The sequence below is a fragment of the Saccostrea echinata genome, unplaced genomic scaffold (assembly GCF_033153115.1).
Source record: "Saccostrea echinata isolate AGI-Se365-2 ecotype Australia unplaced genomic scaffold, CSIRO_AGI_Sech_v1 ptg000054l, whole genome shotgun sequence".
Taxonomy (NCBI): Eukaryota; Metazoa; Mollusca; class Bivalvia; order Ostreida; family Ostreidae; genus Saccostrea; species Saccostrea echinata.
In genome coordinates this window covers 35,875,199-35,898,662 of record NW_026889803.1, presented here as the reverse complement: position 1 = coordinate 35,898,662, position 23,464 = coordinate 35,875,199, and the positions used below count along the sequence as shown (strand labels likewise).

Genomic DNA, 23,464 nt, shown 5'->3' with positions numbered 1-23,464 from the left:
GTGGAGGGCTGCATGGTTTTATTAACAGAACAATGTCTATTTTTACGTATATACTTTGAGAATAATCTTTCAAAAAATGGAACGAAGACCCACATATGGGAAAATTATGTTTTAGTATGAGGAAATTGATCATTTTTGCCCTCTTTTGTATGTATGCTATTTTCATAAACGAATAATTTCAATCTTGTGTAAGACTGTTGCGATTTGTGCAGATTTTACATAAAGTATACGTTAATGTTTAATGAAACATCAAAGAAAATTTTGTCAGAATTGAGATTTAATTTTCACTTTCTTATTTATCGCACAATCGACATTTGGCTCTACTTGTTTGCCGGTCTTCTTTTCGTTTATAAAAACCTTGGCATAATTTTTTCACCAAAAAGAAAAAAATATATACAGGGCCTAAAATTTATGAGTGACATTTCGTAAAATTGATTTCAGACAGGCGGTGGACATACTAATCGCATAAGCTCTTGATCCAGCCAGCAGAGCTAAAAACCAGACGGATAATTCTATAAACGTCCTTGCTTTGTCAGGTTTTTCAAGTAATTACAAAAAGAACAACAGTATTCTAACATTTGTTTTTACATCCTTCTAGCTAAACTCAAGAATTAAATAATTAATCTTTGTGGTCAAATTATTGATAGCAAATACAATGTATGCTCACCCCCTAAAGGCTTCTATTTTACAATTTCCACTAAATTTTGTCCACGTACTAGTATTTATTTAACAGCATCAGCTTGTAGATTTATCTTTGCAAGTCTTCTTCAAATTCAGACAGGATCAGCATGATTACTATATAAAGGATGAAAATCCGATCGCAAAATTTCAATTTTTTTTTTCGCCCAATATATATAGTACGTAAAATATTGATATCAAATTATTTTGAGATTATGATCACTATTTTTACACTCTGCATACATGCAAGACTATGTATAGTCTGTGATACTTTGTGTTACACTGAGGAAGAGGGTGCGCAAAACGTAACCCCCATTGAGTAATTGACACGCATATACGCCCACAAATAATTGTTTCAAAGGAAAATTGTAAACATTGACTGTAATGATATATTTCTTAAACAGGAAGTGACATCTTTGCAACCCAAGGGCTATCTTTGTGAAATGATGAAACGTCTGTTAAGATGTTTGCTGGTACTAAAGTACACCTACATGTACAAAATACACCGAATTTCATGTTCGCACAAAATCGATTGCTCAAAATGCGATGCAATTCAGAGAATTTCACACATTTAAAATTTGTTAATGTATTTTATTCATTTAAAAAAAAAAAATCAAACACCTTTAATCGTATTCCGATCCAATAGTGATACTGATATCATCTCCCACGTTCAGAGTTGAATGGTACCAACGGTTTGTATCCAAGACAACTGAAAAAAAAGTTTTAAAAAAGTAAAGTAATATATTCAAATTATTTTCACAACAATGTTCAGTTTCTGTGGTATAAACTCTCTCTCTCTCTCTCTCCCTCTCTCTCTCTCTCTCATAAAGAAAAGGCAATAAGTTTCTGGATCTTTAATTAGCTGCATCGGTGGACCAAAAGAAATTGCAGATCAATCACACACAGAAAGCCATCTGATGCATTAAATCAGAAACGCTTTCCTATTTCGGCATTATTTAATGTTCACGATAAAGTTTTATTAATAATTTCATTTTATGGACTCCTCCGAATAACCTTATAATTTGAGCACATCCTTACGGCCCAGAGAAGGTAATTAGTTTACGGCATTGGGTTCCCTCCAAGGTGAGCTCTGATAAATGGCGAAACTTTTTTTTCAGTTATTTATTTATTTTTTTTTTTTTGACATCATTAATAATTAAATGTCTGACTGTCATAGTTTATGTGACCAATATACCGGAATAGCTTTGCTATGGCCTTCGTTTGTTTGTTTATTTGTTGTTTAATGTCCCTCTCGAGAATTTTCCACTCATATAGAGACGTCACCACTTGCTGGTGGAGGGCTGCAAATTTGTACTTATACTCGGCACCGAGGGCCATTGAGCAATGGGGTATCTTTTTCGTGCCCTACACCTACTGCGACTTGGGACTTTGGTCTCATCCGAAGGACCGGTCTCCACGTCCCGCAGTGGAATCGAACCCGCGACGTAAGGATCAACTCCTTACTCCGCAACTCTAGACCAGACGCTCTAACCACTGCGCCACGCATTCGTAAAATAATTTGTATGAAATGATGACGGACAAGGAACATACATATTGATTAAACAATGTAACAACGACACATTTACATACAGTCAAACTATTCTTTCATGTACTTTCTAAATTTAATCATATCAAAAGACATGGTCACACGTATACTCACTTATTTCCCCGGGGTGAATGACGACTTGAATACTTTTAGGACACTGAAAATAACATTCTGGGGGAGGTTCCAGAGTCCAGCGTTTGGTACCAGTTATCTGCGCCTGCCAAGAGGGATGCTCTACTGCATCTATCTACAGAGTGTGAAAAGTTTGTTAGAATTAAGGATTTCATTTCCTAAAGATATTAAACAAAATGCCTTTAAAATCTTTGGAAAGGAAAAGAAACAAAAGTCAATTTTGACCCCCTATACTAATAGTAATTAATTCCATAGTCATTAATTAGTTCTACAAACAACCTATGAAAATATCATTGATTCGTTAGGTATTGTATGGTTTACTGGGTTAATTTGATGGCATTTAAAACATATATGTTTTTTTTTATATAATCAATAAGTAAAAAGAATGTTGCAGTTTACATTTTGCAAAGCAACAGGTGTACCAATACATAGTGGAAGTACTGCAAACACTGGACTACTGATAAAAAAATGTTCAGACCTATTCTCGTTTTCTGTTTCAATAAAAATCGACAATTTGATACGTACATTCACTGAATTTAGTCATACACGTTTTCATTTGAAAGATAAAAATCGAAGTTTCGAACCCAACACAGAATCCAGATGTCTCCCTACTGAAGCATATCATTTTGCAAGTGTATTTTAGACCACTTCAACCTGTTGCATTTATATGATTGTGTAGAATATTATGTATTTGAATGGATAATTTGATTTTTTCGAAGGAAAGGGGCCGGGGATGGGGGTATATTTCTTATTCACCGTTTAAAAATTTGAACTCACAGAGACTTTAATAAGTGTTGTCGTCTCCAGCCTTACTAAGATTTCGAGTTGTTATTGCTTAATTGCTATTAACATTATACCATAGTAACTAGTATATATATGTACTACATGCACGTTCAGTTTTACACTTACATGCAAGTCTGCTCCATATCCAGGACTGCCCATAAATATCCAATCCGTCTTGCTGGATTCAGCGACCTGGGGGAGGAAGTATGGCCGGCTGTAGTGTCCTCTCAAAGTGTTGGCGGCCGACAGATCACAGTTACTCCTGAAATCACCATGCAAAGGTCTTTACAACCAAAACAAAGCATCTAGCAAAACATTTCTTTAAAATGAAGTAAAGAAAGATGGGTTTGAAAAACCTGGATTATCGTTTCAAATTTTCTTTACATCATATCGCTTTGCTAATTTATCTTTTTTGGGAGGGGGTGCTAATCTTTCCAAAAAAAAAAGATCTTTTTTATGAAATGGCTTATAAATCAGAGACACACTCCTCCCCAGTTTTCTAAAATGTCTGCTGCAAAAGTAATTACGTATTAAACGAAGAATTCTCAAAAATTCATCTTAAACTAATTTAAAATGCAGAGTCACAAGTAACCGCGACAGATGTAATGATTCCCATTTTAAAATTTATATTTTTTTAATCTGAAATCCTACGTGCACTTAAATTCTGATGGCAAATGCTAGTTCACTTTACATAATGTAGTACATTACAATAGACCAGAACAAAGGATAAAGTAATTAATAAAACAATTTTACCATCCTATATACCAAGGGGCAGATCCGTCCTTCATCAGAGCTCTGTCTTCATTCATTTCGAACACTTCTTCCAAGGTTGAAAAATTCGTTTTGTACGGAAAGAATTGACAATTTTCTTCAACATTCTGCAAAGCAGGACTGCCACTTGAATATAAAGACTTGAAAAAGTTGTACGAAAATACTTTGGAAGCAGTCCAATTTTTGGTACCGTCGGTGATTACAACTGGTACCGAACTATATGCATACACTTTTTCAAATAAGTCTGGAGACACATGCTCCAATTTTTCGACAGACGACACATTACGACAAAAATCACATGACGTCGGAGGTCTAAACATCTCGGCCATGTAGTCAATGGCATTCACAGCACATATTTCTGAACGTTCAGAGCCGGCTTCTTCCCCAGTTAATGCAAACCAAACTTTGAATAAAGTTTTATTTTCAATTGGCCATTGGAAGACAAAAACAAAAACTGCAACTGCAACGATTAATGACGTAATAGAAAGAACCAATAGACAACATTTCCAAACAATATTCCATATTCGCGAAAGAACATCATCTGTTTGAATTGCTTTCCGTATCTCCTTAATGGCATCAATTTTGTTAAAATCTTCTTCAGAGAGGCCCAGGTCCAATGCTTTCTTGTACAATTGTTTAAAGCGCACCTTTGGATTTTCAGCATTGTTCTTGGAGGTAGACTCGACTCCATTTTCTTTGATTTGGCTCATGTCGCGATGATAAAACGGTGTTTTGTTAACGGTGCGTGAGAAGTGTTGCTGAATTCATGTGTTAGTAACGAGGCACAACAGCTCTGTGATGGAGTTCGTATCGCCAACTTCATCTTTATCGGGATAATTTTACATCACCTGTAACGTATGAATCGATAATAAAACGGAAGGACACGTAAGGTGACAAGGGACTCTAAGGTATTAACTGAACATTTGACACTGATTTTTATAATTTTTATGAGTGTTTTGTGGTGAATTTCTTCAATTCGCACAATTTTCTATGCCTGTCTAAAATGTGTCACCAGACTCGAGTTTACTGTTATAAAGTAACTGATTCTAGTCTGAAACATGATTTATAAACCATATAACAATGCAGAATGTACTTGTTTATTAATTGATCCATCAAACATACGTACATACTGTAGCGATACCTGATATCTATACTAATACACAATGTACTAGTATTCTATGTATACATGTACTAGTAAGTCTGTGTTGACATTTATAACCACGTATTGTTGAGAACCTCTTCCCACACATTACTAATAGATTGACGAACATAAAAATGTTTTCTATAGATAGCCATGGCATTAAGTACTCACCACAAGACAATTTGAAGATTGTTCCACAAAATTGGGGTAACCGGAAGTTGTGTGTACTGGGTATGTGCACCAAGGGACTGGGTGTCTATACTAGGCGATATGAAAGTCATGCAATCGATGTACATGTATATAATTTGATTTTTGACTGGGAAACTGCTTCTGGTTCAACCTCTCGGGCCACCATCAGAAGAATAAACTTCATATCGAGGCAAAAACGGTGCAAAGTGCATGCCAGGAAATTGGTTTTCGGACAAGAAGGTCATTTAAAGGTCTTCTCATGACACCAATTGCAAGACATATTTCAATTCCACTGTATTGGGAAAGATGACATACCGGTATTAGATATATTAGTGCCGATTAGGCAAATGTTCAATTAACAAACGATAATAACAAATGGTGCGTTTTGTCTAGTGTATAATTATGTATACATACTTTTTATTTTAATATATCGTTATGGAAAGTAAATGAATGAATGACACCAAATGAATGATTCTTTTTTTATAAAAACACGTTTTAAATAATACTGAATATAGATAAACCGTTAACTACCTTTTCACTAAACACATAGAAAGCTGTTCTATCATGCACTTTAAGTCTTACAACTTTAAATCGCCAGGACAACCATTCCATCTTAATGTTAGAAATCTACCAATTACGTCATCTAACTTCAAAACAAGCTCATTTGTATAAAAAGATGGAGGGGCGAGAGTGATTTGTATTAGGATTTTATCATAATTGTTCATCTGTAAAGTGACTGTTTGCAGGACAAGATATTGATATCACAGTCAGCTGAGCAGAGAACTCTCAATGATCCCGAGGTCTGACTGCAGCAGGTGCTTGACGATTGGCTGTAGTGGGATGGGGGGGGGGGGGTTAGCTTAGTTGGTCTACGCACGCAAAGTAAACTATATATGACCCAGAGGAAGTTTGTAGTCATAGGCATTTGACGTTATTTATTTTTCTTTTAATAAAAAAATATACCCCCTTCATAAATAACCCATAGTCGTCTACTTGTTTTGATTTTCAAATAAAAATCAGTAAACGACAATACAATTACAGAGGGAAGGGAAGATGGATCAGGTGTTCCTCCCTTATGGTCATATCCCATTATTTAATCCACTGTGGTAATTAAACAAGCCTAAAAGTTACTTTGACACCGCCTAAAATTTCTTATCATATAGATTTAAGATATAAACAACTTCTTTGGTTACCAATGTCTGAGTTTTAGTTGAATGTTCCGACTTTGCTAATAAAATATACAGCTCTTTCGTTCTTTATCAAGGTAGTCATATTGCATTCGTTTTATTTGGCAACATAATATACATACACATCAAAATAGACAATACTTCCAAATATCAGGTTAAAATTAATCTTTAATTAACCATTGTATCAAAAGGATTCAAAGCTTTACAGCTTTTGCAATAATCAAAGAAAATTCACTTCATTGATTTTTTTTTTTCAGAAACGTTGCATTTTTTTCTGGCTATGCAAAATTAAGGCCAAATATAACTGTCATAAAATCTGTATTACTTACATATGTCTATGAAATTTCCTTCTTGGAGGAAATGAATTTTAATTCCTCGAATACTGTGTTATTTTAATTATTAGTATTAACAGCTTTAGACAGTGTTGTTACCAATTACCAGCAATGGATGCATGGTTTGTCGCCCAAGAACTCTTGCTTTGTAGTCATTGTGAAACAAATGCGCTACAAAGTCATTGTGAAATGTGCAAAGTAAACCTATGTGAAGTCAGTGTTAAGAAACATATATCAGGTTTATCTAAAAGGCAAAGTGATGCCATATAACGAAAGAAGCTCTATAAATTATCCACAATGTCCCAATCATGATAAAAATCAATATCTTCGTTATTTTGGAGAATTGACCTCCCAGTTTGCTTTACTTGCAACTTGAAGAATTTTTATCAAAGGCCATTCCTTTTTAAGACCCTTGTTATTTTCTTAAATTCATGTTCATTTTGTTAAAAGTTTATCAGAGGTAAATGAACGATGAGAAAAGAACACTATTAACACAGTAACATTTTTTTATTAAAAAGCATAAAAAAGATTTAATTATCTTCTTATCACCATCAACAAAATTGAATCACTCCTTCATTCTTTAATATCCACAGAGACAAATAATTGGGTGGAATTATACACACTTTATCTCAGTTCTCGGTAATTCTCGAATCCCTTTCAGTGAGTGAGAACATCGGCAAGTATTAAACAAATGTTCCTTACGTTTAGTAGTTGATCTTGGACTGTTGCAGTCCTCAGCTGATATTTCTTTGGGACAATTAGATTGAGAACTGGATACTTCGAGTAGAGAGACAGCAAAAAAAAAAAAAAAACTTTCCCCCAAAGGTTTTCTTTATATTTTCCATTAAAATTTCCTTCTTTACAGCTGTAAAGGGCAAGTTTCCAATGACGAATTGGAAGGAAAATTATTCGAACTATTCGACCGGTGTATTGTTCCTACACCCATGTACCCAAATCTCTAACACCATCAGCATCATCTTGATTGTGTCGACTCTGCCAAAAACTGACAAATTTGTTTTTAATGAATTCAATGGTAGACATGGCAATGGATCCCACGCAACGAGGAAGCCTTAAGATTATATCTAGAATTCCTCTACCGAGCAGTGTTGCTGGTTGATTTGGGGGTTGTACTTTTGGTTCGTCTGGACTAGCATTTTCATATTTCGTCTGCTGTGCTATTAAGTTCTGCAGTATCTTGAGTTGTTTTGCGTCATCGTCTGTCCAAAAACTATCATCATCTGAAGAAATACAGAAGTGTACATCTATCATTTATTTCGTCATTCTAAATACTAGTTTGCCCCAAAAGGGTCTGCAATTATTATTTTAAATACAGTTCAGTAGATAATACCTCTTGGTCTTGTGAATGGAACTACATCAAAGGCCATTTCCGTGTTCCACGGTGCCAGAAATGTACCATTATGTCCCTGTTTTGGGTTTCCTCCCACCGGTAAGGAGTAAGGTTTGGCCGCTGAAGAACCACCCACTTCCAAGCGAATGTAGAGTTTGCCGGTAGGTGGATCCCAGCGACCCATTTTCCAGAGTCCTTGGAATGCTGAGCTAAAGCAAAATTACTAACGAAAACATAACATTAATCTTTTTTCAGTCAGCATAGGATATAAATATCCCTTCGCCACAAATTCTTTAAAAAAACTGCAATAACTAGTTTTTTCCTTGCATTTGTTGTTGTTGTTAAACTCCCCTTGCAGTTTTATCAAAATAGTAAAGAACATTTAACGTTCAGGATATTATTTTAAATTTTGACTTTACTTATATTGGGTTTAAGAAATTTACAATATTATGTATAAGCAGTTTTGTAATTCACAGTGATAATTCTTCGCTGATGACAAAAGCTAAAATGGGAAGGGGCCGGAAAGCGGGGGGGGGGGGGGTAGGAGGGTAAATCGTGGACCCTGTGTGTTATTTTTTGTTCAGAAGAAACAAAACAAAAAACAAAAACAAATATCGAGAATACCGATGTAAGGACCTGTCAGATGTCTAAAATTTCACTATGGTTTACTGTGTAATAATAGTAGGGCGGGTGGACTTAACTTGTAATATTATTTCATGTGTGTCAAAACGTTTTGCCAAAATTGGTCAGGAATGTTAAAGTTTGCATTTATTTTTACATACCATGAATTAGTTACATTCATCTTACATTCCTTCATCTTAAATCTGCATGTATTTCTTGAGTTAACTGTCATTATGTTAGCAATTCTACATGTGTAGATTAGCTGCAACACTTTAAATCATCTGCTGCCATGCAACTTGTTTATATCCTGTCTGTCATCTTTATCGGTGCATGTTAAGTAGGTTAGTTTCGCATTTATGTTATCCATGTTACATCACAGGCATACTTACTTGCTATTAATTATGTTAATTATTATTGTGATTTCTAATATTCATTTTAGTAATTGTTATTCCCGATTACATGTGTCTTAAACTTGTACTATATTTTTATCCATCCGCGATATCGTACTCAGCAAGTTTACTTCTGTGAAATTTACAAGTTTCAGATATAAATTGTTTACTTACTTATTATAGACACATCTTTTGTAATCCATATTTATTGATTATTTTGTCTTTTCACATCTTAATTCCTGGATTTGTTTATAATCCATATTGTTCGACAACTTTGTTTGACAGTACGACACGATTTTTATTTTGTACGATGTCATTGTCGTGATTGGTGGAACGTCGCCGTACAGCATTTGTATAGGTTGAATCTTGTCATGTGACTCTTTTCCGAAGGTTATCTATAGGAGGCGATCGCATTATGTCAACAGATAATTTGCCGAGTTGTCAGGCGCGTAAATTCAAAGTAAAGATCCAAGATCCGCCCATATTTTCACCATAGCCATACAATTGTGATTCCAAGTGAGAAAATGTTCGACAATTATCTCCCAACACACTGGACACCTATTTAATTTTTGGAGATATCCTACTAAAGCCATTGTACCCCCCCCCCCCTTTTTATAATAGTAGTCTGTACGGTAGATGCCACCAACCAATATCAATTGTACCTGTGTAAATGAAAACTGCAATGTGATTTATAAATATTATTGAGACCAAGATGAATCTTATGTTTTCCCTATTACATGTACCAAGGGACCAAGGATTTTAGAACAGGAGTACTAGCTGCCAGTTATTATTTTGTAGCGTCCCCAACTTAAGCTTGGCCATTCCCGGGGAACTTACACCGATTTTCGATGTGCAAGTTAAAAAAATATTAATGTCTAGCAATTTAAAACTTACCTGCAATGAGTGCAGCGCTGGCATTCCAGTTCCCAAGTTCGGGGATAGAGCCACAAACTGCCAAAACAAAGCCTTCATTCGGAACAATGTATTCACATTCAAATTGAATCCAGAGTGTGTTAGGATGTCTTACAATATTGAAGCGATCCATTTTTAATATTGTACACATGAAATTGAAACTATGCAGCGAGCGTTATTATGACGTAACGTGATTGTGCACTGTGACGTTGCTTGAGATTCCATCTATGACGTCGTCATATTTATCCAGAGTTGTCTTCCGCTACGGTATGTGAGAGCGTAGCGGGAAAACTCTGGATAGAGAGGGGCGAGATCAAAAGATCGATGTCTGACAAAAAACTAAATTCAAATAGTTTGGGGAGGGGATAAAAGCCCAAATGTTTTTGTTGGCCGACGTCGATAATTACACAAAAAGTATTTGAAACGTTTCTTTCTATCTAATAACAAAAGAAATAAAAGTTATTTACAGTGTCATTAGATATTCATATAAGGACTTTAAAATAATTAATTTCAAAACAACATTCACAACATTTCGATTTTTTTTTCGGGGGGGGGGGGGCTGTTGATGAAAACTATGAGAATTGGGTTCTTTGTCAGACATTGCTTTTCTTTATCAATATAAAAGATTCAATAATTACCTCTAAAGAATTACCCAATTCATCCTTACACATATGTCGTTTTTCTTTACAGAAAGAAAACATTTTTTTCTCATTTTAACTGAAAATTCAGCAATAAAATAATTCATACATACATGTAGTTATATGCATGGTATTTAAGATATGTATTTCCAAAAAGCGACCTCCCTTTTTTGATACTACCCACAAAATAGTTGTTAGGTCTCTCGAGTCACTCAGTTGACCTATTACTATCCGTTTTGTCTGTCGTCGTGCGTTAACATCTGAAAATTTTCAACTTCTTCTCCGGAACCGCTGAACCAATTGTGGCATATAGCATCTATGGGTGAAGGGAAACAAAAAATTGTGAATTTCACGGCCCCTGTCCCCCTGGGACCTGTTTGTTTGTTTTTATTGTTTGACGTCCCTCGAGAGAATTTTTCACTCATATTGAGATGCCAACACTTGCCGTTTGAGAGCTGCAAATATTTACCTATACTCGGCACTCAGGGCCATTGAGCAGTGAGGGATCTTTTTCGTGCCAGCACCTTCTGCGACATGGGACCTCGGTTTATACGGTCTCATCCGAAGGACCGGTCTCCACGTCCCACAGTGGGATTCGAACCCGCAACGTAAGGATCAACTCCTTACTCCGTGACTCTAGAGCGAACGCTCTAACCACTGCGCCACGCGGGCGACTCCCTGGGGCCTGAGGGATGGGGCTAAAACCACCAAGGAACTGCGAACGATAGTTTTGTTCTCCCGCCTACTAACATGTTGTAAATTTTGAATTTACTAGGGGGAGGTAAATGCAAAATTTACAACATGATTACATGTTGTAAATTTTTGCATTTACCTCCCCCTAGTAAATTCAAAATTTACAACATGATACTACCTCCAAATCAAATTTCAAAAGTTAACATATTTGAATGATTTTTCATATTTATATAGATATTTATATGAATTTTCCTAAAACATTACTTATTTGGGAAAACAAAGAGAGATAACTCTATTATTTTGGTAAAACTTGTGTTTTTCACTATAGAAATCAATGGAAAATGGATTTTTTTAAAAAAAAAAAAATCCCCCCCCCCCGTGAAACAAAAATTATTTTTTACAGGTAATATGGATTGTTATTTCTCAAATTCATACCAAAGCTTTTTGTGTTTCACGGGGGGGGGGGGGGATAGGTTTACAGACAAAAGACAACAAAAATGCTTATTTTTTCACCAATTTCGAAGGGGTTTACAACTTAAACGTTGTATTTTATCAATTATATATGTTTAATTTTATATGCATAAAACATAAGGAAAGATTTAAAGAACATTTATCCATATCCAAGAATATTTTAAAATATGCTGATGCCTTCAAGCCTGATTTCAATGGAAAAAATCGTCTACCCCCCTTGTAAAAAGACCTGGAATTAAGATTAATTAACTATTTAACACTGGTATTAAAATTATTGATCAATTTCCATTTAACTCGTCCTTGCATTCAACAAAGATTTTATGGCCAAATTGCCATTAGTATTGAATTGAATGGGTGTAAAATGTAGGCGGGAATCGAGAGTTAGCGTGCGTAGTTCTTTAATGCAATCTTTAAAAACCTTCTTCTTTACTCCTGGACATCAAGCATTCAAACTATTGGCATGCTTGTAATAAGCATTGAGTCCTCTACCAAAATTGTGAATTTCATGGCCCCAGGGTCAGGGATTCTGGTGCTAGGACGGTCCAATTCCTCGAATACTGTGTTATCTTAATTACTAGTATTAACAGCTTTAGACAGTGATGTTACCATTTACCAGCAATGGATGTATGGTTCATCACCTAAGGCCATCATTAAAAATATCTTTGTTTCCCCTAACCCGACCCTAAAATCTCAAGTTGGGTAGGTAGGTAGGTAAATTATTTTTTTTTTCTGAAAGCAGTTTTAAAAATACCTATCTTTATACATAAAAAAGAACAAAAGAAACGGATTTTTAAACCGAATATCATACAAATGAAGCAACATGTACGGTAAATTAATTCACAAATATCATTCATTTGAACTTGTGAAATAACTCAGGCATGCGTAAATTTACTGAAATCGAATATTTACAAAAAGACAAGAATCGCAAATACTCAACCATCGGACATCCGAGTATATTTTTCAAACCTACTATAATCTTCGAGTACTTACACAGACAAAATGTCAAAGGCCTCGCGTGGTGCAGTGATTCTAGTGTTTCGTTTTGGAGTCATGACGTAATTTAGGAGCTTATTCTAAGTCACAGGTCCCGACAAGGGACTGGTCAGTCGAATATGAAACCGTAAAAAACGCAGGTCCAGTGTCGCAGTATACATGTAGATGTTAGCACGAAGAAAAGATCCCTTACTGATGCTTCACTAATGATCAATGGCTATAAGTGTCGAGTAAAAGTCTAAATTAGGTGCCCTCCACCGGCCCAACAATTTCTTAGAAATATTTTAAAGCAAAGAAACAACCTATTTTCAAGGGACTAACTAAAGAAAAATACACTATACGTCTCAGGAAGCCGTACCATAAGCCAGTTTTAAAGATTTCAATACTATTTGGAAAGAGTGCACATGTATAAAGAATATTTAATTCAACCAAACCTTATCTAAAATGATCAAAGTTTCATATATCTTATGGTATAGTCACGAAGTTAATACCCCATAGATTAAAGGTAGGAAGAAAGGACATCTGAATTATATTTATCAAGATGAAATAATTATACAAAGAGATATTTACAACTCATATGGTCCTTTATAGTAAAAATAGGATCATACATGAACTGTGTTTTTTTTTTTTTAGATCGAAACAAATGATATGCAGTGAAATTTATTGATACGTATACACAAGGTGGACCCCTCATCTGCTCATGGGGCAGGCTTTGCCATGCCTACTTCGTACGTTTATCTTAGAAGACACTTGTAAATACCATCTTAACACTCCTTAGTCATGGTACAATTAATTCACGTAATGTCTCAAGAGTGTAGGATTCTAGTAAGTTAAAGATTATCAGATTATATAATAAGATTCATACGTCACCATTGTTTTATAACACGAACTAACCCTCTGTGGCCACATGTTGTGGGCGCCAAATGAGAGTAAAACAAAAGCCGCCGTTCTGATAAAAAACGGACTTTGATGAAATTGTATTTTATAAAGTTTAAAAACAATAAAAAAAAATATTTATATAATCTTATTTAAAAAAACTTTTCAGTCGGCACGTTTTAAGTGGGTCGGTCGCGTTAGGGGAAACAAAGGTACTTTTTATTTTGGCCTGAGAGCTCTTGCTTTGTAGCCATTGTGACACAAATGCGCTACAAAGTCATTGTAAGTCAGCGTTAAGAAACATATATCAGGTTTATCTAAAAAGAAAAGAGTGATGCCATAAACGAAAGAAGCTCTATAAATTATCCACAATGGCCCAATCATGACAAAAATCAATGCCTTCGTTATTTTGGAGAATTGAGATTCCCGTTTGCCTTACTTGCAATTTGCAAAATTTTTATCAAAGACCATTCCTTTTTAAGACCCTTACTATTTTCTTAAATTCATGTTTGGTTTTTTTGTTGTTGTTGTTGTTTGTTTGTTTTTTTTATTTTTTGTTCAAAATTTATTTCAAGTAAATGAGTGATGAAAAAAGAACACTATTTACACAGTAATCTTTATTTTTAATAAAAAGCGTTTAAAAAAGATAATCTTTTTATCACCATCAACAAAATTGAACCACCCTCATTCTTTAATATCCACGGAGACATATAATTGGGTGAAATTATACACAGTTGAACTCAGTTTTCGGTAATTCTCAAATCCCGCTCAGAGTGAGAACATCGGTAGGTATTGTACAAATGTTCCATAGGTTTAGCAGTTGATCTTGGACTTTTTGTTGCACTGTCCAGCTGCGATATCTTTGGGACATTGGATACTTCGGTAGAGAGACAGCAAAAATAAAATAATTTCCCCCCAAAGTTTTCCTTTATTTTTTCCATTAAAATTTCATTCTTTACAGCTGTAAAGGGCAAGTTTCCAATGACGAATTGGAAGGAAAATTATTCGAACTATTCGACCGGTGTATTCGCGTTTTCCCTACACCCATGTACCCAAATCTCTAACACCATCAGCATCATCTTGATTGTGTCGACTCTGCCAAAAACTGACAAATTTGTTTTTAATAAATTCAATGGTAGACATAGCAATGGATCCCACGCAACGAGGAAGCCTTAAGATTATATCTAGAATTCCTCTACCGAGAAGTGTTGCTGGTTGATTTGGGGGTTGTACTTTTGGTTCATCTGGACTAGCATTTTCATATTTTGTCTGCTGTGCTATTAAGTTCTGCAGTATCTTGAGTTGTTTTGCGTCATCGTCTGTCCAAAAACTATCATCATCTGAAGAAATACAGAAGTGTACATCTATCATTTATTTCGTCATTCTAAATACTAGTTTGCCCCAAAAGGGTCTGCAATTATTATTTTAAATACAGTTCAGTAGATAATACCTCTTGGTCTTGTGAATGGAACTACATCAAAGGCCATTTCCGTGTTCCACGGTGCCAGAAATGTACCATTATGTTCCCCAAGGACGGCAACCCTGTTTTGGGTTTCCTCCCACCGGTAAGGAGTAAGGTTTGGCCGCTGAAGAACCACCCACTTCCAAGCAAATGTAGAGTTTGCCGGAAGGTGGATCTCAGCGACCCATTTTCCAGAGTCCTTTAAATGCTGAGCTAAAGCAAAAATACCAACGAAAACATAACATTATTCTTTTTCTCGTTTCGTAAGTCGTAATAACGTCTTTTAATCTCGTAATAACGACTTTTTAATTTTTTTCTTATTTGACCCTTCTAGGCTTTCGTAACAACTCAAATATGTTTTTTTAAGTGAATACCCCCCACCCACCCACCCACCCCACTACCCAGGAATAAATAGTGGACCCTGTTTGATTTTTGGTTAAAAAAAATATCTAGAATACCGATTTTCGATGTGCAAATTTAAACAATATTAATGTCTTGCAATTTAAGATTTACCTGCAATGAGTGCAGCGCTGGCATTCCAGTTCCCAAGTTCGGGGATAGAGCCACAAACTGCCAAAACAAAGCCTTCATTCGGAACAATGTATTCACATTCAAATTGAATCCAGAGCGTGTTAGGATGTCTTACAATATTAAAGCGATCCATTTTTAATTGTGAAACTATGCAGCGAGCGGTATTATGACGTAACGTGATTGTGCACTGTGACGTTTCTTGAGATTTCATCTATGACGTCGTCATATCTATCCACTTCCGTTATACGCTCCGAACAGCATAGTGGGAACGACAACTCTGCATAGAGTATGATTAATTTGCGAGATCCAAAAGATCTAGGACCAAAAACTAAATTCAGATAGTTAGGGGGAGGGGATAAAAGCCCAAAATGTTTTTGTTGTCCGACATCGATAAATACACAAATAGTACACATTGAATTGAACGTGAAACAATGATGTTGGAACACTGTATATGAAACGTTTCTTTCTATCAATGAACAAAGGAAATATAAGTTATACAGTGTAATAAGATGTGAGAACTTAATAATTAAATTCAAAGCAACATTCAGCACATTTCATTTTTGGGAAGGGGTAGGGGGGAGGCTTGATGAAAACTATGAGAATTGTGTTCTTTGTCAGACATTGCTTTTATAATTTCTTTATTCAATGTAACAGATTCAATAATCACCTCTAAAGAATTACCCAATTCATTTTTACACATGTCTTTTTTTTTTAAAAGAAAGAAAACATTTGTTCTCATTTTAACTGAGTATTCAACAATAAAATACACACATACATGTAGTTATATGCATGTATTTGAGATATGTATTTCCAAAAATCGACCCCGGCCTTCTTTTTGATACTCGTCGAAAATAACCGCCCACGAAATAGTTTTTTTTCTTTTTTTCGAGGCACTTTTTGGCTACTCATATTATCTCTCTCTCGCCCCGTTTAAGCTGTATTTTTCTGACCCCACTTCGAAGCGTCATGCTCCGTCCCTGTCATTTGCCATCAATTTAATTATTGTGCAATAATTGAAAGAATTAGATCTTCAAATGACCAAAGATTTCTGTATTTAATTCGGCGCTTCCAAACCTGGAAATAATTAAAAATCTAATGGATTATATGATCACGTTTCTTTAAATTGAAATTTTAATTGGTGATGATCAGATATCAATGAAAACTATTCTTTTCTTACTCAAAATTATGACCTGTAGCCACTCTCTATGACCAAGCTGTCCACAATATCACACTGTGAAACTTATAAAAGTTACTGATGCTTCTCTGTTGCACACTTGTAAAAGGTCAGCCCACGTGACTGCTTCATAAATTGATTTTCAGTTAAATGACACATTTTGAAGACCCAATAATCTGAGATCTATATTGACCATGTTTGTTTGGTACCAATAACCATTTAATTTTTGGCCTATGATTTAGATCATACAAATGTATTAGACTGTTCATGTTCAAATGGGATTCGAGCCATGGTTTTAAAAAAAATAACAATATTTTATACCGACTGAACTTGTCTTGCTTCTGTTATTAACCCCCACCCTAAAACCCGAGGTGTTGTAACAGCTAGGATCCGCGGAGGAGTTATTCAGGTTTGTCAATTTCACCTCTTTGGTAGGCCTTGCTCAATGATCTGTGTCTGAAACGTTTCTAAATGTACCAAACCTATTTTTCTAAATCAGCTAGACCCGTCCTAACGCACGTCTTGACAAAAATATTACCGAAAGTGAGTACTAATTTGAGAAAAAGAATATTAAGTTTATTGGTCAAATTGCATAAAAGAAACCTTCAGCGCAGCGTAAAGATTTACAAATTCTAACAGTTTGGACATTGAAATAATTATAAATCAACTTGAAATTTTCTGTGCTTTTTACGAATTTAAAAAATCACGCCCCATGCAGTAATCACTATAATTACGAGAAAATCATCACGTTATTGCAAGAAAATAATATTATTTCTAGATTTCGAGAAAAGATTTTGTAATATACTAGCTTTCTGATGTCATTATTTCCAGATTTTTTATTTTTTTCTGTAGGACTTGGACTACTGTTCTCCAAAAGAGATCATTTGACCCGTTTATCATTTGAGATTTGTGCATGTAAACTATAGTTTTCCATAAAAAGTTATATCTTTATAGTAAACTGGTGCACAAGGTAATTCTCAACCAATTCCTTGGAGCTAAGACTTAATTCATTTATTTTTCTCAACCCAGGCGTGAGGATTTCAAAAGTTTAATTGTTCTCTCTCCCTACCCTCCCCATTCCCTCCATATAGCAAAGAAAGAGAAAGCGCAATAAAACACTACAGTATCTAGAGCATTGCTTGCCATATAATCACATGCATAAATGGCAATTTCCAGTGGCGGATCTAGGATTCTTGAAATGGGGGCGACGAATTAGGGGGCCAGGGTGGGGGCCCAGGGGCCACACACACACACACACACAAAGTGATTTATTAAATCTTGTATATATTTTTGGGCACCAAAAAGGGGGGGGGGGTCCGGGCCTCCTGCCCCATCTAAATCCGCCAGTAATTTAATTAAAAATTACTCAGCTGAGTAATTTAAAATTTCATGTATGAAATCTCGATCATAACTCACTTCTGCTACTGCTACGAACTCTGCAAAACACATCCAATGCATTTAATCTTCTTTCATATACAGCTGGTTTTAATTTTAAGTCTAGTATCTTTATATCTCAAGCAGACAAAAACTGGCTGCTCATAATTTTTTTAAAAAATTTACTTCGATTACTTTCATTGCCGATTGTGTAACTTTGGTTGAAGAACCTAGGTACGAAATGTTTAGGTAAAACTTATCTAAAATACTCAAAGGTCGCTTACACCATTAATTTTATATTTTCGTTTTAACCTCGTTGACCGGTATTAAATGATACCTTAATCAAAGATTGTTCAACAAAATTCCGATGGTTAGCCTAAATGTAGTTCATTTTAATCGTATTATTACAATGTGGTCTGTTCAGATACACTGAATCTGTTTAAGGGTTATAGTTATATAACGCTATTGAACATTGACCGGGGAATAATATTGCCTTCATCATTCATGGAGTCAATCCGATCAAAGTTCTCCTACATTTTAGGAGGAATCTTTGTGGTTATCAGCATTATCTTGGCAGAAACATGGGTCCTGTCTTTGGATTTTCAAACAAGGGGGCGTATTCTCAGAGCCCAGTTTGTGTTTTTCATGCAAATAGCATTGCTAATTGCAGATTGGATGGTGTGGCGATCGTTGGCTACCTTTTTCGATGCTTCTCCGTCACTACGAAGGAGTTTTATGTCTAAGATATGGAGAACATTTTTAGTTCTATATTCTCTGCTAGTCCATTCAAGTTACTTGTGTAATGTATTGTTTGTGAGAACGGAACCAGTTGTATTCTCTATTGTTTGCTATTTATGTCTAGCTGTACAATTTCAATTTGTGTTCCTCATCATTCTCTTTAAATTGCTTGAATTATCATGCAAAGTTTTGAAAGGCAAAGCATTTCACAATAAGAGGATATACTTTGTGGCATTTATTCTGACATTCTTTCTAACTGGGTATGGTTTCACAAACTCGCAAAAGCCACCTGTGATAAAAAATGTAAGAATTCCAATCAGAAATCTACCTCAGAAACTGGAAGGCTTTACAATAACATTGTTGTCTGATATACATCTTGGAGTAACAGTAGGAAAGAGCAAATTGGACAGAATCGTTTCCATGGTAAACGGTCTAAATACAGGTAAATGTTTTTGAAGGGTTAGAGTTAAGGTGTTATATAATACTATATTATTGAAATTTGCTCTCGCAAAAATAGAATGATGCAAAAATAGAATTAGGAATGCAGATTATTAAAGATTCTTAAAAAAGACTATGAAGATTTCCCAATTTTGACAACTCTGTGTCAATATAATTTTCTCTCTGCAGATACTGTGGTTATTGTTGGTGATCTGGTTGATGGTCCAGTGGAAGAGTTGAGAGAGTCTTCTAAAAGCCTTACCAATATCAAATCAAGATACGGGATACATTATGTGACAGGTAGCAGATTTTCCATTATGAGAGTAAATTTTTATTGTAGCTCAAACATAACACATTCCTGCGAACAAGAGAGAGAGAGAGAGGAAATATTGAATTCCATGTAGGGCTAGTAACAATTAATGTGGGGCTGGAAACAATATTTGGTACAGAGAATTGTTAGTAACCTGATACATCTATCTGTTTTTGGTGATGTTTTTTACTTGTTTTCTAAACAGAGTTCAAAATATGAGTTTTTAGTACCGTAATTATTGGGACAAATTATTGGGATCGGTATAAACCCAACAGATCTCAATTAACCTATAGTGTTCCGAATCCCCTTCTACTTCTCAAATGAACAATAGTGGATTCAGAACACTAGTTTTAGTATTAAAAGCTGAAGATATAATTCTAATTAGATTGGGTGTAATAAAAGTCCATCCCATCAATATCTCTCCTAACTTTTGGTCAAAAAGTCCACAATTTTTTTTTTCAATGAATTTGTATCAGCAAAGCTATCCCCAAATATTGGACAAAGTGCAACACAGTAGGGACGTGTATGGCTGGAACATTATGTGTACCTAGTAAATGGTACCAAGTTACCAGTAAGGGGAGGGGAAAAATATCCAACTGAGAATGGAGAGAAGTCTTATGAAGCTTCGTTGTAGGCTAATTAGTAGTTAAATTAATTTGCACTCAAAATCTTGACTCTTCACTGGATCCACCCTTGTTACAAGTTTAGCAGTGTATTTTTCTATACTTGTTGATTTCAGGGAATCATGAGTACTATACCATGGATGCCAATAACTGGTTAGCCCACCTGGATTCTCTAGGAATCAAGGTCCTCCACAACAGTAATAGACAGATCCCCCCAGGAGTGGATCCAAAGGAGCAGATGTGTATGGCTGGAACCGATGACATTGAGGCAGACAGGATAATGTATAAAACTCAAAAACTCATAATTATTTTAATAGTAAAAAAAAATAAAATTATAATACAGATAATAAAACATTTTATCTATTGGTACACACTTATTTTAAGTGAATCTTTTATACCAGCAACATTTGAATAAGAATACTGAAAGTTTACCACAGATAATTTTGAAATATTTATACTCTAGGCCTATAGTAATTTTTGTAAACAGGAATATAGATAAATCAGTTAATAAATTAATTTGCAAAATTAAGGTATGATCACCATGGATTCAAACTGGACAAAGCTGTAAAGGGATGTAATCCAGGGCAACCCATCATCCTCTTGGCACATCAACCTAAAGCTGCTAAAATGGCACTTCAGTCTGATCACCATATAGACCTAGTCCTCTCAGGTACAATAAATTAAATGCTTGGAGAAAAGAAAGATATTCATCAATGCACTAAAACAGCAGACGGAACTGTTTTTTCTTGAAACTTTAAAAAATTTTCATCTCTCTGACTCAGTGATATCTTTTTTTCATTGAATTTCAAATTGAAATTTAAGCTTCCCAGTTATCCAACTTGAAACAAGCTGTATTCTTATTTCTAGTTGGACATCCAGTGAATTCATATCTTTGATTGCTGCTATAAACCCATAATGTCAAAGCAGAAGCAATTTCAAACTGATAGTATATCCTGGTTTAAATGATTTATTCCAATCTGCTATCCATTTGTCCAATAGATTTAAAAAAAAAAAGTATTAATCTTACATAACAATGCATATAAAAATAATCATATAACAATAAATATATTTAAAATTTTTTGTAGGTCACACACATGGTGGGCAATTTCCTCCAGTGGTTTTTGGAGCCTACCTCTTTAATCCATTCTATGCTGGATTATATCGCTATGGAGACAACAGCCATGTTTATGTTTCCATGGGAACAGTATACTGGGGCTTTCCAGTTCGCATCATGACAACTCAGGAAATTACATTCATTACTTTACATGCTGTCTGAACAAACATTCTTTCATTTTTTTTTTCTTGATCTCAAGATTTTAAAATTGAATGTATTTAAGAGTGTGTGCTTTTGATGTGTTCCTAAATCATGGATTTATGGCTGTCTCCAGACATTGTGCTATACTGGATACGTACTGTTTTTATTAGTCATTGTTTATCAGTTAAGTTGAAGTCTTACCACAGTTTGCAGACTTACCGGTACATATTTTGTAATATTGATTCATTTCCTTTGACCAAGGAGGATAAAGATTATTCTTCTGCACAGAGTCTTAAGAGAAAGATTATCTATACACACAAAATGTAAGTAATCCTTAAGGATTCAATAATCTTAATTATGTAACATACCTAAGAAATATAGAGATATAATTGACCATCAGTAAAATGCAAGATGTTTGGGGCTTTAAGTTTTGTTGTAATTTGTTGTATATAGCAGTTAAACTTCAGTGTCTTGAATACCAATATATCAAATAAATACCATGGGTATGTCAAAGTAATTTGGAAGTGCCAACCACTTATCATTTATTCTTGAATCTTCAGAGTTTTTTGTCGGCCTAGACTCAGTCAGTCCCATCGAGTTTGTGATAATAAAGTTTTACTGTATCTAAATTATAAGAACTTGAGAATTTGTTTTTATTGTTTTGTGCCTTACAGTACTTTTAAATATGAAATCTTTGTACACCATGCAGACATTTTATCAGCATCGTGTTTCATATACATGTATAAATGTAATTCAGGGTCCAGTTTTACAAAAGAACTTACGACTAAGACCAACATATAATTCCACTTATTACTTTCTATGGAACACTAATTTGGATTTTGTTTTAATAGTTTTAAAAAGAATTAAGAAAGGTACATTTATGCTATCAATTTTAAATAGAATAATTTATTTTGAAAAATTATACAATCAACTGATGTATTTGGTCTTAGTCATAAGTTCTTTTGTAAAACGGGCCCCAGAATATTTCCACATAATTTGAATATCATATTTATTATTACATTCAGTAAGGTTATGCTTTTTTTCCTAGCTGGATTCCAAATAATACCCAGTGAATTTGAAAATACTAGTATACCAAAGATTGGCTTTGAGATTGGATGGCAATTAAATAATTGAATTTAATTAAATTTTAGATGAGATTTATCATTATAGTCATAAAGACTAAAGTTATTAGTTTTCATAATCTTCAAGACTGGTATTTTATGATATGTACTTACGTTTTTATGTTAAACAGCATCTGCATGCAACACTTCAGGTACTAAATATAAGTCCATAGCTGCATGCAGATCTGTTCTCCTTATAGCAAATATACTGTAAACATATTACATTTAGCTGTGTACCGGTATTATTTTTAGCGCCTTTCGCGGAAAGAAACTTCTGCTAAATCAAGTACAACGCCACGTCTTGCACATATAAACATAAATAAGAAGTGCACCAAATCAAATCTATGCTAAATTGTTCAAAAATCAATTTCCACCAAATATCATACACGCTAAATATAATACATTTACAGTATACTACACTTTTTTTCAACACAGATAATATGGAGTAAATTAAGACACATGCATCTTTGAACTAAGACAATGTCTTAAGTTAAGATTTTAATTTCCTTCCATTTAATCCATTTCAATACAGGTACAGGTATATTCGTTTGATTTTATTTATGTGACTGTCATTCTTTGTTGATTTTGAGTGCCATTGCAGGGATTATTACTTGAATTTCATATCAACATGTATAATATGTGTTTAATCATTCTGCACTTTGTTTCATGTACATTTTAGGAACATTTGTTAAAAACTGCACTCTGTTTAATGTACTAGTACGTTGTAGGAATTAATAT

General features: G+C 34.6%; 3 protein-coding genes across 3 annotated transcripts; 1 reads left to right on the top strand and 2 right to left on the bottom strand.

Moving 5' to 3' along the window:
- Positions 1–1,288: 1,288 nt before the first annotated feature.
- Positions 1,289–4,723, bottom strand: LOC133205211 (uncharacterized). Its single transcript, XM_061340972.1, has 4 exons — positions 3,893–4,723; positions 3,266–3,401; positions 2,339–2,471; positions 1,289–1,387 (listed from the first exon to the last, which is right to left on the bottom strand). The coding sequence occupies exons 1-4, from the start codon at positions 4,618–4,620 to the stop codon at positions 1,302–1,304; spliced, it is 1,083 nt and encodes a 360-aa protein (XP_061196956.1). The 5' UTR covers positions 4,621–4,723; the 3' UTR covers positions 1,289–1,301.
- Positions 4,724–7,247: 2,524 nt separating this feature from the next.
- LOC133205212 (uncharacterized) lies at positions 7,248–8,172 on the bottom strand. The gene is made up of 2 exons (XM_061340974.1): positions 8,108–8,172; positions 7,248–7,997 (listed from the first exon to the last, which is right to left on the bottom strand). The coding sequence occupies exons 1-2, from the start codon at positions 8,142–8,144 to the stop codon at positions 7,696–7,698; spliced, it is 339 nt and encodes a 112-aa protein (XP_061196958.1). The 5' UTR covers positions 8,145–8,172; the 3' UTR covers positions 7,248–7,695.
- Positions 8,173–18,722: 10,550 nt separating this feature from the next.
- LOC133205654 (transmembrane protein with metallophosphoesterase domain-like) lies at positions 18,723–22,425 on the top strand. Its single transcript, XM_061341500.1, has 5 exons — positions 18,723–19,421; positions 19,607–19,717; positions 20,467–20,632; positions 20,881–21,020; positions 21,436–22,425. The coding sequence occupies exons 1-5, from the start codon at positions 18,746–18,748 to the stop codon at positions 21,624–21,626; spliced, it is 1,284 nt and encodes a 427-aa protein (XP_061197484.1). The 5' UTR covers positions 18,723–18,745; the 3' UTR covers positions 21,627–22,425.
- Positions 22,426–23,464: the final 1,039 nt, after the last annotated feature.

Coding starts and splice junctions, on each gene's coding strand:
- LOC133205211 (XM_061340972.1), bottom strand. CDS start 4,620: ATGAGCCAAATCAAAGAAAATGGAGTCGAGTCTACCTCCAAGAACAAT. Junction 3,402..3,892: donor GCCCCTTGGTATATAGGATG/GTAAAATTGTTT, acceptor TGGTGATTTCAG/GAGTAACTGTGATCTGTCGG. Junction 2,472..3,265: donor GATATGGAGCAGACTTGCAT/GTAAGTGTAAAA, acceptor CACACTCTGTAG/ATAGATGCAGTAGAGCATCC.
- LOC133205212 (XM_061340974.1), bottom strand. CDS start 8,144: ATGGCCTTTGATGTAGTTCCATTCACAAGACCAAGAG. Junction 7,998..8,107: donor TCCATTCACAAGACCAAGAG/GTATTATCTACT, acceptor GTATTTCTTCAG/ATGATGATAGTTTTTGGACA.
- LOC133205654 (XM_061341500.1), top strand. CDS start 18,746: ATGGAGTCAATCCGATCAAAGTTCTCCTACATTTTAGGAGGAATCTTT. Junction 19,422..19,606: donor GGTAAACGGTCTAAATACAG/GTAAATGTTTTT, acceptor TTCTCTCTGCAG/ATACTGTGGTTATTGTTGGT. Junction 20,633..20,880: donor ATTGAGGCAGACAGGATAAT/GTATAAAACTCA, acceptor TGCAAAATTAAG/GTATGATCACCATGGATTCA.